Source organism: Astatotilapia calliptera, chromosome 12, assembly GCF_900246225.1.
Source record: "Astatotilapia calliptera chromosome 12, fAstCal1.2, whole genome shotgun sequence".
NCBI classification, from domain to species: Eukaryota; Metazoa; Chordata; class Actinopteri; order Cichliformes; family Cichlidae; genus Astatotilapia; species Astatotilapia calliptera.
The window spans coordinates 34,412,095-34,426,501 of NC_039313.1; the positions used below are offsets into that span (position 1 = coordinate 34,412,095).

Consider the following 14,407-nt stretch of genomic DNA (forward strand, 5'->3'; position numbering starts at 1 on the left):
ACCATTTATGCAGTAAATTGATTAAATAATTTCAGTTTAGTAAAAGAGCAGATTAGTGGGTTAAAATGACAAAGAAGATAATCTAAGAAATGCAAAATTCAAATTAAGTGCTTTTAAATTTTCCACCAGAGTATCACGTGCAGTTATTTTCTGTTCTCAGGATTGTGTCATTCATCACTGCCTTCCAAACCATTAAAAGGCTATAAAGTTTTGTTTTTGAAGTACATTTAGGCCCATAAAATCAAGAATTTGAAAACAATAAGGAACATATTTGGTGTGGGTTAAACGCTCTTATAGTCAGGATGGCCTTTAGTGACAACTGAATTAACTTCTTGGGCAAAATTTGTTGATTTGATTAAACCAACATAGCTCAAAATGTAAGGCGTAATTTCCCTTCTCAAGTACTGATTGCTGGGAAATCACACTGAGCTCTCAGCACCCATGAATCTGCAAAATAACCCTAGTAACCATATTTCATTACAGTTTTGTAAGTTCATTAAATACCTTTCTAATTGCAATTTCTTTTGTTGAGCAGAAAATAGATTTTAAAGGAGAATGCAGTTTATTTGCATGGCAATGTAGATTGTAGGAGTTCTATTTATTTTATAAATACTGACATAATTGATTATGCTATTGATACTTTAGAATAACCAAATGTAACTTTGATGTGACTGAATATGATTTGCGTTACATCTGAGTGCATGACTTGGACTAGTTTTATAAAAGGAAACAAAATAAATTCCGTTTTGCTTGATTAATAAATATAATGTCTGGTTTACCTTCTGAAATGGCGTTTTCTTGTCACAGCTTCTCTCCTGCTCAATTATCATACAACAGAGTGCAGTTTTTAAAGCTATTTCTACTTGTTCATTTCTCTTCACCATCTCCTGGTTTTTTCAGTTTGATCAAATATTCAAGATTTAGAAGGTTTTTTTTTAACATTTTTGCTGCATATTTCCTCAAATGACTACACTACTGAATACTATTATTAATAGTAATTATTCTGTTTTGTCATACAGTATCCAATTAAAGCCCATTAAAAATGTAAATGTGTGTAAAGTTCAACTCACACCATTATTTATGTGTTTTGATTATTTTTCACACGTTGCTTTAAGTGTCAGTTGCTGTTTTGTTAGGTTAAGGAAACAAAACTACTTGGTAAAGTTTAAGAAACGATCGGGGTTTGAGTTAAACTCGATATTTTCAAACAAAGTGAAGAATTTACAAACTTTCCCTCCATTTTTTGGCTCACCGGGAACATAAGTGCTGCCTTCAAATAGAAATGATACAAAAAAAAATTAAAGGAACATTTTGAAAATACATCAGTTCTCAATGGGGAAAAGGTCATGCTGGCTATGTATGCTGTTACAGAATTAAAGACTACCGCGTTGTTTGATTGAGGTGAAAATTATCGACCTACAGAGGGCTGGATCCAACAACGCCCTGAAAATCTGACAAAATTCTGCATCAGGCTAGTCCTTTTTGTCCAACCCCAGGGCACGGTCCTAATGAGATGACGGATGGTATCCTGCAGGATCTCCTTCCAGATCTATACAAATCACTGAGCTCCTGGATAGTCTGAGGTGCAACCTGGAACCATCGGACGGCCTGAAACATAACGTCCCAGGGGCGTTCTACTGATTTATGCCAGCGAGCACGTGGGCCAGTCAGTGGTATCATTTCCATCCTCCAAGAATTGCCTGCATATTCTCGCCAAGTGATGCCAGGCATTGTTGTGCACCGTATAGGGTCTGATAGTGGATTCAAGGATTTCACCCTGATATCTAATGGCAGTCAGGGTGGTGATGCGTAGCCTGTAGGTTTCTCTGTTCCTCCATGGATAGGACTCCCCAGAACATCAATGACCAACCAGCAAAGTAATAATGCTGAATAATGGTAGAGACAGCAAAATGTTCTCTGTGGCTTTTACTTTTTTTTTCTGAAGAGGCAATAGTAGGAAGGCATGAAGATAAGTTGCAAATATTAGGATTAAGACTTATAAAACAATAAAATTGTTTGTTGCAGCCAGCAGGAAATAAAAATCAAGACATAAAGTTGTCTAAAAATCTGAAATTACTACTGATGCTCCTTATGGAACAACAAAGATTTTAGATGCTAGGAATCATCATAAAAACCTCTGAGGTCTGAGGAATAAATGGTGACGTTGTTTTCGAAAGACCTGATTGGTTATATCAAGCATAAGCTGCTCCAGGTTATACCATGAGGTAGGTCTTTATCTTATAGTGGGTAGCAGATAAATGCTTTACCTTTTCTGTGATAGTAAATTCTACACAGAATTCTCCATCTAACTGGACGTGTGTTCTTTAGTCTTTGTTTCCAATCCAGGTTATTCTTTTTTTTTTTCCTGCTGTCTGCCAGATACACCGATACCTCTGTCTGTTTTCTGCCTCTCTTATCTCGCCTTCATCTTTCTACTGAACTCTTTATGAGACTGCAGTACTCTAAAAATAATGCCTGTTAATCATATGGCTCTGAAGTAAGGAGGCTGTGTGCTGGTTCACTGCAGCTCGCGATGGTAGAAAAGAGCAAAAAGTAGTTGAACCTTCAATAAAAGGCTTGAGATCAAATGAAAAATGTTGTGTGTTAAATAATCAAAGTCTCACATTTTATTTGCTGTTGCAGACAAATTCAACGCCTACGTGACTTTGAAGGTGCAGAATGTGAAAAGCACAACCATCACAGTCCGAGGGGACCGGCCATGTTGGGAACAAGACTTCATGTTGTGAGTACCTCAAACCCTGTTACTGCTTTGCTCTAAATTTCACTTCTCAGTGTATAGTTTTTATGTTTTATCACTTTTATATGTTAATTTAAAAAATGCATTTAAATTATTACATTTAATTCAGTTTCCCTGCTTTTTGCAGCATTTTTAAGCAGTAGAAAGCCTGACAATAGCTTAAATATAAAATGACAGTTCATACATCTTTATGTAGAAACTACATACATCTTTCATCCACTGAAAGATTACGTGTTCTTTTATGGTTTAAATATTGCAACATGGTGCTGTGCTCTGGCGTACAGATTTGCAGTATTCAAATTGAATAATGTGGGGCTGAAGTAAGGTATTCCACCCAGCAGAAACTCATTGAACAGATGGCTTTGCTAGACTTGAGAACAAAATAAAGATTTGGTCAATAAGTGAAAGGTGGAAAGCTGGCTGTTCATTTGTCTATAAAAGCCTGTTACATCTGATTTAGCTTTTAAAGTAAAGACCGTCTCTTCCTCCTGCACGTCTCTGTAAATTGCCACCAGATTCAAACCCAGAACTTTGTTTCTGTCTGACAACGGATACGGAAAAGCTGCATTTCCGAAATGGGCTGAGCCTGATGTTGATACTTTCAGTATCACCCAAACTAATCCAGACTTTGAAGTTGAAAGAGATCTAAAAGATCTCTCAAAGACAACTTCATCTTGCACTTTTTAACCAAATGTAGGCAGGACCGTCCAACCACACTTTAGATTCCTGGTATTGGAGGCATATTTAGTTTTGGTTTCATTTATAAGACCTATGCTATAACGCATTGCACCGAGGATCAGTCACGTTATTCTGACTCTAGCTTTGGTTTACATGTTCCTCGTTTACTTTTTTGGCTCAGCGTTGTCACTTTTATTGGCAGCAGTACGACACTAAACTCCTGGGATGTATTAAAGAAAATGCAGGGAGAAATTGGAGCTTCAGGAGTATGTGTCAGCCCTTGGATGAATGCAGGCCAGGTATCCAATGCAAGCTGACTTGTTAGCTGGCTTTAATAGGGCTCGCTGAAATTGAAAGAGCACCAGCCGCCTGTGGGACTCCAGTCGGGCACAGGCTACTAAATGGGAATTTGTGGTTGGAGCAGGTAGGATGGATAGAAAGTGAAATGACATGCCCAGCTCAGATAAGTGGACGAATTGGTGATAAATCTAATGAATTGTCCAGCCAGGTCTGAGTATATGTGAACAGCAGAGGGGGTGCAGCTGCAGCTGAAATAGCTGAAATCCCACTTTACGTTTTTTTTATTGTGATTCCTGAAGTGCTGGTTCTTGGTACTCTTCGATTGGTGTGGATGCAAAACCCATTTTTAAACTGTTATGCAGCTGCCATTTCAGTTGTATATGTCTTGAGATCTGTGTCGGCACATTACTTTTTAATTCCTACAGTAAATATTAAATGTGCATGTGCTTACTGTAGGAAGTAATTTGTTACTTTGTGTGCCACTTTCTTTTTTTGCGGATCATGTAACTAGCAGTTATTAATTTTAAACCCTACGTGTGCTGACATACATGCAGGGCTCGCAGAATAATAAGGACTTTCTTGGCATTTTTATTCTATTTGCCAGTAACTGCTGTACACTGATACACTGATTGCACTGACTGGGAGATCAGTTAAAATAAATGCATGTTATGAATGCATATGGGTCAGGCTAGGATCACCAAGGATGTCTTATACCTCAGTTCTTTGCACAGATATGCTAAGAAGCTCTGTGAGAGTGTTTACAGGCTAAACTAACGAACAAACTAATCACCAATCGTCACAAATGGTAAATGGTCTGTATTTGTACAGCGCTTTACTTAGTCCCTAAGGACCCCAAAGCACTTTACACTACATTCAGTCATCCACCCATTCACACACACATTAACACACTGGTGGTTTTGCATCCACATCGTGGAGAATAACATAAAAGATTTGAGTGAAAAACTCAAAAATCCGTGTGCATGTGATGCCACTCCAAGCACCTGGTCTTACACAAAACAGCGAACCCCAAATCCTGAGTGTCAGGTCAGCACTTTGCTTGAGAAAGCGTGAGTGAATGAGGGGTAAATTTTAAAGTGATAGATAAACATGCTTTATAAATGATTCACTAGTACAACAGTGTGAAATAGTATTTTTCTTTACATAACAGTTTAGCATTTGAATGCAGCTTGTAAAGCGCGCACCAGTATCGCACATTAATCTCCCTCCTCTCCCCGTCTGTCTTTGTCAGACACACACACACAGTTGTCAGTCGTGCATTGTGTGCTGTACAAGGGATACTGATCTTTCCTGCAGACTGATCCCTCTAGACTTGATTAGAGAATGGAGTGGAGAGATTGACTGTGAATCGACATTATTATATAACACTGTCTCCTCGCCTCACTCTTTACCTGTTACTCTGTGCTTTTTCTTCACATCCATTTAGACCGTTATCCTCACTTCTCTCACCTTTCTCTCTTTGGAGAATTAGTTTTCCAGAGTCAGTATGAAGATTTTTTTTTTTTTAGTTAAGTAAAATATTAAGTTTTATGACCTTACCCAAAAAGTTGACTCTGTTCATCTGGATGTAAGAGGTCAGCTGGATGAGTGACAGACGTTTCTCCCACTGAAAACGCTGTGATCAGATGAACAGAATCATCCTTCTGGGATTTCCTTACCTGGATGATTGAGCGTGCATCGAGATATTATGACCTTAATTGTTGAAAAAAGAACCACACAGCCCCCCATGCTGTAGCTAAATGGCTAACTCCTGAGTCTCATTAGCAGCAGTTATGCTCAGTGGGGCGCAGAAGCAGTGTGCTGCCTTTGAGCCACGTTCGAGGTATCAAGAAGGAATTTCAAGGTTTCAGTGAGACGGTCATATCTGTCATAGGACCTCCTGAAATGTGTTTTTATGTGTTTTATTAATGGATGAAATCACAACATACCAAAGCAAGGAACTAAGACAAATGGTAATATTTTTTAAATAAAAAGCATTCACTACATGGGCTTGGCTTCAAGTCATGGGGGGCCTCTGCACTCAGGTTTAAACTGGTGACTCTAGATATTGTTCTAGGTGTTGCTGTGATAGAGATCTGCAGCTGTTCTCGACCCACAGTATATAACACAGTAAATCCAATAATAAAAAACTAAAGAGAAGCTGAAAATTACCTTTTTGCATCTTCTTCTTTTTGTACTGAAATGACATTTTCCAGTGTGATGCATTGTAAATATCAACTGTATTACAAGCAGGACTCACTCTAAATATGGTTGCGTTGCTCAGGAACAGTGAAGAAGTCACCTCCTCACAGCTGGATAGTGACTGTGCCGAGACCCTGCCAGATGTGCAGTCTGACTCTTAGGCCTCACTGGGAGCACCAGGCACATCTGTGGCTTTAGATTCTTATATTGTTTCTTCTCAAGATTCTTAAAACGGATGATTACAGACAGAAGTTACCGTGCGTTCAGATACAAACAGGGATGGCACATGTCTAAGCTTACACAATGTTTGTGTGCTCATGTTTACCTTGTGTGTGTTAGTGAAGATAGGAATTGGCATGCCTATGTCACACTGGGCATCTGTGTTGATCAGGAGTAGATTTCATAGTGGTGGGATAACCAGCTTCACTGTGGCGTGCTGGTATCTTGGCTCGGATGAAGCTCGGATCAAAGAAAAAAGTCAGAGATGAGTTTGGACTGATACTAGCTTGCACTCAAACGTCATGCCAAACCTTTCACTCCTGCCCAAAATTAAAAATAAAGCTGAGAACAGTAACCGCCTTGCCAGCTGCACTTAGGCCATCCTTTCAAACTCGATCTCTCACCTGCTGATTGCATTCGCTTACTCTGTCTGACACTCTGCAACCTTCTGAAATCCTGATTTCTGATTTTTGAAAGCCACAAGATATCTGTTCTACAAGATATCTGTTTAGGTTGGGGGGGGGGGGGGGGGGGGGGGGGTCCGCTTACTTTGAAAGTAAACAGTCAGTATTTTTCCATGTTTCAACTGTTGGAAGTATTTTGTGTGTCAATCAATGGTCTTTAAGTTGCATCCAGGTTACACTGTAGATATGGATGTAGCCACCTTGATGTCATCTATTCTTGTGATGAGCAGCAGATAGATGTGGCTGAGACACCAAAGGACACTCCAACACCCTAAATTATGCCCTGCTTTGTCTCCTTTACTCTTAATGGAACCATAATTTCCAAAATGAACATCATCATGTGCTAAATATGAAATATGATCCAGACTATACATACGGGGCTGTTTTCTCAAAGACTTTCATTAAATTTGACTTATTCTTGGAGCCAAACAAGTTGCCCCCTGCTGGCCATCAGAAAGAATGCAGGTTTGAGGCACTTGGCTTCACTTTTAAAGCCCAACTTTATATTTATATTTGTGCACAGGATAATACCATTATACATAATGGTGAGCGAGGACTAATGGTGAGGTTTAGCTGAATCTTAGTGGTAGTAGTAATGGCCTGAATGAGTGTATTTTCCAAAGAGCCTATACCTCTGGAAAGACCGGAGCTTTCTCAGTTAAACCTCGGGTAACGTCACAGGTGGAGATACTGTATAAACATCTGGCAAGGATCTGTATCAGGATAGGATAGAATAGAATAGAATAGCCCTTTATTGTCATTGTACATGTCCTATGAAATTGTGGAATTCATCAACAAAATTATCCTGTAAGAATCTGTTTCATTATAGCCACAGAGTAACCCAACAACACTCTTGCATGCACACATTCACACAGACAGACTGCAGCCTGCGACATACTTGAAGATGAAAAAAATCAAAAAGTGAAGTTAGGAAAGAGTTAAACAACAACAGCAACAACACAAATGGACTCAACAATACAAACACAAATATTAAACTACTGTATTGTAGCAGTCTTTGAATGAAAGCAGTAATAGCACCAGGAAGGAAATACAAATGTATAAAAAAACATGTTGCTTTAAAGGTCACTGCCAGCTGGATTTGCTCAGCAGAGGTTGTTTCAAAGCTGAGGTGTCCTCGTGGCCACAGCACGGTCACCTCTGGAGACATGCTTTGACTTTGGAGTAACCACAAGGATCCCACCTTAAGGTCTGATGCTGAAAACCGTCTCATACCAGTTCTGCTGTGTAGTCTGTGCCTTATATGCCTGAGCTATCAGTCGAATGCTAAGATCAGTTAATTACTTAGTGTACCTAATCCTGACTTCTCTCCATGGGTCAGTCTGTCCAGCAGTGTGTTGGTGAGCAGGATACAGCATGTCACTGAGTACCAGTGCAACTACTTTGAGATTCAGCTTAGTTGCAAAAGGCCACTACTGCATTCTTTGACATTAAATAGATTAAATCTGCACATTTATTCTCTGTAGATACTGAATGTTTACATTAACTTCTGAAATTTGTCCTAAAAAGAAAACAGACTCAAAAATTATGCACAGATGACGGCCTCGACAGTACAGTTTGAAAGTATTAAAACATCTCTGTCCACAGACACGACCTAAGCCTTTCAGAGATTTAGGGCAAACCCCTGATGAGCACCAGTCACACAAACGGGCCTCCTTCTACACAGGAATACATGTTCCCATAAAAAGCTGCTGTCGAAAACTCAAGAGGAACCAATTTTACACATCACTGCTGCAGCAATTTTCTAAATTTTAGAGATTCTAATTTAAGCCATTTATTTCCTCCAGGAAGATTTTTCTTTATTTTTTAGCTCTGCTGTAGATACGGTGATGGCAAAATGATCAGGATGTTGCTCCATCAGGACCAGGGTGAGCTGTAATGAAGTTTGGCTTAGAAAATACACATTTTCTTGGAGATGAGAGGAAAAATGAGGCGGGTGTGCGTGTGAGAGAGAAATAGAGGGAGATCACAATAAAGCAGCAGTTTAAAGGTGATTCGTGAACCTCCAGCACTGCCTCTCAATCTCAACACACACAAGCAATCTATGATATGTAAAAAGTATACATACTTACCAAATGACTCGTAGTCATCAGGCTATGTACGAACAGATGCTCAGTTGGGTATTTGAGAGGTCACATTTGCATTATTTATGACATTTTTTTCTTGTTGTTTGTAAATTGAGTTTGTTTTCTTCTGCTGAAAGCATCTATCTAACATCTTATTGCAAAGTCTAATATTTTTCCTTCGGCTATCACTAACTGTCTTGTGCGATCTTAGCCTCCTTCGTTCTTTGTGTCGTGTCTGATCTGTTAAATATGTGTGATGGCTGCTTGGTGAGCTGGTATATGAGACGATAAGCAGTTGAATGTTGATGCCTCTAAACAGACTCATGAGACTTAGCCTGTTGGCCTCTCCTCATGCATGTGAGGATTTCAACTCTCCAGCTCGGTTTGCTCTTGTCTTTCTTTTCTTTTATCACAGGTAAGTGGGAGTGGCTTAGCTTCTTTGTCTCCATTTCCTTTTTCAGTATGTCTCTGCTTGCTTTGGCTCTTTGCTGAATCCGTCTGTTTCATTTAGTCTGACTTGCCCACTCGCTTAAATCTAGATCTCATGATTGGCACAGTTCAGAGGTCTGCTGTGAAGGCGGCTTCAGTAAAAGTTGACTTTTAAAGTTACAGGGGTTTGAAGGGATGTGTAACAGGATGCCACATGGAGCTTATGCTTTATCCCATCATTTCCTCCTGAAAACAGCAGCTTTCACATTTTTCTCTTCAATCTGAAACCCCCTTAGTGTAAGACAACGCGCACATAAAATAGATTTGTTTCGATTCCTTGCCCACGTGTGTGGCCTTTCCTTCAAGTTCTCTGTCAATTAAGTGTTTAACTATCAAAAAAGGGCAACCTTTCCGTCTTTTCACATCAACCCTTATTAGTCTTTGGCCACCGATTTTATCAAGTTATAATATCAGGACTGATCAACATCTTTCTGATCGTAACCTTTTCCTTCACTCTTTTGCACTCATCTAACGTTTGTCTCCGTAGGGTTGTTTATTAGAAAGAGTATTTTCCACCCACGTCTGGCTTTAAAGGAAGCAGTAGTTGGATATTTGAGCAGTTTTCTTAGAGTGCATTAAAAAGTGTTTTGGTTTGTGCAGGTGATGTCAAATAAAGGGAAAATGTTTTGTAAATTTGAGCAGGAGCACTGATTCGTAGCTGGAGGAGCAGCTTGTGTAAAGCTTTTCTCACAGGAACACATAAAAAGCTGCTTCACCACTGACTTTATCCGTTATTCTCCGGTGCTCCGGTCTCTCCCTCACAGGACATAATTTCCATCAAGCATTATGCTCAGTAAAAATACATACTTACACATCCTCTCTGGCCTTTCTGTTTTTTCAGTTTCTGTCTCTTCTGTCAGAAACTGCACTCAAAGACATCCCTGCACATGTACGCACTCCCATCTGAGTGTTAAAAATACACCGTTTCATTCCCTTTTACCACAAACCATTCCCTCAATAATGGATGGGCTTTGATGGAGGGCATATGCCAGAGCCAGATGTAAACCTAAGGCACATGTACACGCACACAAACACACATCTGAGCTATGAGTCACATAGTTTGGAGACAGGCTTCACAGAAGGGCAACGTGAGACTTATTTCTAAAATTTGGATTTTATGGTATCAAATAAATAATCCCTCAGATTAAAATGAGCAGATCATGAGGTACTTTTGTTTTTTGGTTTTGTTTTTTTCCCCTTTCTTTAAGCCCGTTGATCCAGAGCTGACTCTCTCGTTATGCAATGCATTACTTGCCATTAGTCGAGTTCACCTTCATCTTTTTGGACCTTCGAAAATTACACAATCTGCCAAGAACAGATCGCTTCAATAGCGTGGCTGAAAAACCCAGAAAATGTCCAAATGGTGTTTTTGCACTTTGGCTACAAACAAGGGAGACTGGGAAAGTCAAAAGAGCAGAAGTTCTGTGGAAGCAGCTCCCAGTTTGAATTTGGGAGATAGACACCCTCTCTACTTTCAAGATTAGACTTTCCTTTTTGCTAAAGCACATAAGATGTGTCCCAAAACCTAGGCCGCATCCTTCGGAGAACCGGCCTTCGTGGTCTACGTGGGCTGGGTCCATTGAAGACTGAGAAGGCCGCAAGTGCGAGGCTGTGAAATGGGACGGTCTAACCTTCAGATGTGCATCACTGCTGTCTTGGTGTAGTTAACTCAGCCGTCTGCTCCTTGCTATTTAAAATATAACAGGACACTGCCGTAAATTCTCGACCGTCTCACACTTCTGTTCAATCAGTTTTCTGTTTGACGGTTATTCAGCTGTGTGAAAACCCAGCTGAAACTTAATAGTGGCTGCCATTGTGGGGAAACTGGAACTGGCTGGGCCGTGCTATGAATTCTGGGATATGGATGGCCACAAAGGATACACCTGACCCATCCTTCAAATCTGGGGAAAAGAAGGACTCATTTGTCGGCCGGATTCGGAGGAGTCTATGAATTGGGACAGCCTTCGTCGCATCGCTGTGACGTAATCGGTCTACAAATGCCGCCTCAGGAGGATGAAGCCTACGTTTTGGGACACAGCTAGAGTTAGGGCTGGATCATGTGACCCTGGATCCTTCCTTAGTTACGCTGCAATAGGTCTAGTCTCCTGGGGGATTCCCATGATGCACTGTTTCTTCTTCACTCACCTTTTTCCACTCACTGTGTTTATACACGTCACATCTGTGGCCATCTTCAGCAGCATGTCTTTGGTTCCGCCAGAGGTTTCTTCCTGTTAAAAGGGAGTTTTTCCTTCCAGCTGTCACCAAGTGCTTGCTCCATTTGTTGGGGCTTTCTCTTTATTATTGTAGGGTCTTCACCTTACTGCTGTTGTAATTTGCTGCTATGTAAATGCTAGGGGTGCAACGATACTCGTATCGATATTGAACCGTTCGATACAGTGCTTTCGGTTCTGTACGCATATGTATGAACAATACAAAATTTTTAATTTATTTTATCAACTTTCCTTCTGACGATGCTGTCTGTGTTGAGCGCTCAGTGGATCTGCGCTTGACAGTGCAGCCTAGGCGGAGTAGTCGAACGCAGATTCACTGAGCGCAGGGCAAGCTAGCAAGACAGAATTGAACCTCCCCCACCCTCATTCAGATCTGGCCTTTGGAACTATTTTGGTTTTCATGTGACGTATGACCCTGAAGGTAAGCGCGTCGTGGACAAAAGTAAAACAGTATGTCGGATGTGCCACGCAATGCTCAATTGGTGGGAACTAGTGTGTTAGCGCAGTTAGCTCGTTAACGTGTTCACGCAGTCCAGTCCCACACACGGGTGATCCGCGGTAGGTCGTTAATGGAGATTTGCCACGTTTTGGCGTTAATGTCATTTTAACGAGATTAACGCTGACAGCACTAGTGGGAACACAACGAATATGACTGCACATTTACTCCGACATCATCCTAGTGCAAAGACAAGTGGAAGCAGACAAAAACAACAAGCATGCATGCTACAAACTTTACCCGAGTCATTTAGACAGCCGTTAGCACAGGATTCTCCTTATGGGGACCTGATATGTTTAATATGCTGCTGAGAATATAGCCCAGAAGAAGCGTATAGTATAGCTTTTATTTTGGAAAGAGCCATTTCTCTGTAATAAACTCTCTTTTCCAAAGATGAGGGATTTCTCCATCAGATAGATTTATTATTTTATTACTTTGTTGTTTCAGCAACATTACATTTAAAAACTGTACTTTTGAGTTAAAATATATATTTATAATTTTAATAAATGACAAATTAAAAAGGCATGAACATTTTTTTGTATCGAAAAAATATCGAACCGTGAATTTTGTGTGTCGTTGCAGCCCTAGTAAATACATTTGAATTGAATTGATTTAATAAAAGACCAAACAAGGTATTAATCATTTTATTTGGTTTTCTGCATATAATGAACTCATTAAAACATTATTTTTGTATCACATACATTACAAGTGAAAATAAGAAAAAAAAAGAACATTTTAATGTCATCAATGTTTTCTTATTCATGACAAATGGTCAACAAACATTGTGTTTATATGTTTACATTTACGAGCATCCATGATGTGAAAGATTTAATATGTGCAGAATGTTTTTGTGTGTCAGTTATATTGTGGAGCTGAATTGATTCCTGCTGTTTAAAATTCACAGATAAAAGTCAGAATTTTCCATCGACCTGGTCTCTGGCCTCTGCTGTCATTTTGCTTTCCTCAATGAGAGCGTCATTAATGGCGCTGTTTTACATAGTTGGAATAGCAAACCGCCAAAAACACATCTGTTTAATATTAACCATGCTAACATTTAGGAACATCACCATTTTGGTTTGACTTTCCTTCATCAGGCAGCAAGCACACACACGTACACAAGTGCAAACTTTTCACATAGCATCTCCCACACACCCTCTTCTCTCCATCATCCCAGCTGTGAAGAGTCATCTTGGATGACTGACAGCTAAACTGAGGCAAGATGAATATGAATGGGACTGTGAATATGAATATGCAGATGAGGAGCGGAGACGGTTTGGCTGCCGTCTTCTTTTTTTTTAAAAGATCTGTCAGAAAAAGACGGCTGTCACCCTTCAGCCTCGCTTCTTTGAGATAATACTGGCCCACTTACAGACCTGCTGGGAGGAGAGCGGTACTGCAGTGTGCTGAGGTTAGTGGCACACACAGAGTATATAATGATAAGCCTTGAACCAAACAACTGTTGTGTCATAATCACTAATTATTTAAGTTGTTATTAGACAAATAACAAGTAAGCACTAAGTGAGGGTAGCATTAAGTCAGGTAGGCCACAGAATTGAGCTCAGAGACAAGCTTAGCGGGTCAGCTGATCTCAGTGTCGGCCTGCATCAGCTGATGGATTAACCAGTCAGTTTCTGTGCACCCAATTTGTGAAAGTCATATAATATTAAAGGGAAGGCAGGTATGCTCTGAACACAGATGTGCCACAGATGAATTGCTACAGATGGAAATGACCGTTGGCATGGGCAGCGGAGTGGTGTGGTGGGTAGCAGAGCACGGGCTCAAATCCACCATCTGGATTTTTTTGGAGTTTCCATGTTCACCCCGTGTTTGTGTGGATTCTCTCCGGCCTCGTCCCCGTAATCCAAAGAGATGCGTGTAGTGGCGTTAGGTTAACTGCTGATTCTAATGTAGCCCTTGGTGTGAATGGTTGTTTCTCTGCATTAGCCCTGCAGCAGTCTGGTCCAGGGTGCACTCCGCCTCTCATCCTATGACGGCTCCGGCGTCCATGCAACCCTGAATTGGATAAATGAATGGATGGACATGACAGTCTTCTTTTGACTACAGTATAATAGATGTTTGATGTAACTGAACTTGGGATTGTCTTTAATCCCTTGATGAAGCGTATTGGGATGTTTGTTGCAGCTGCTCTTTTCAGGGGTCACCGCACCACTCAGCATGTCTTCCTCCACTACTTCCATGAATATACACTGAGGGCTTCCTCTTTTCCTCCTGCCTGGCAGCTCCAGATTCAACACCCTTTGTCTCACAGATCCACTGTCCATCCTCTGCACATGTCCACACCATTTCAGCCTTGCCTCCTAACTTTGTCTCCTAACTTCTCATCCTGAGCGCTCCCTCTGATGCACTCATCTCTTATTCATCCTGGTGGACAGGATCCTGTTTGCCATTTATTCCTACTGTCTGCTATTTATATTTTATTCCAGCACACTTGTTGTGGAGCACCTACAATTTAATTGTACATTCAAAAT

At 40.5% G+C, this 14,407-nt stretch overlaps 1 protein-coding gene across 1 annotated transcript in view; it reads left to right on the forward strand.

Annotated features, from left to right (window-relative positions):
• unc13ba (unc-13 homolog Ba (C. elegans)) overlaps positions 1 to 14,407 on the forward strand; it is a 182,796-nt gene that overhangs the window by 27,109 nt on the left and 141,280 nt on the right. Inside the window, exon 3 of the mRNA XM_026186060.1 lies at positions 2,644 to 2,743. Within this exon, the coding sequence (XP_026041845.1) occupies positions 2,644 to 2,743 (100 nt within the window). The remainder of the gene's footprint in view (positions 1 to 2,643; positions 2,744 to 14,407) is intronic.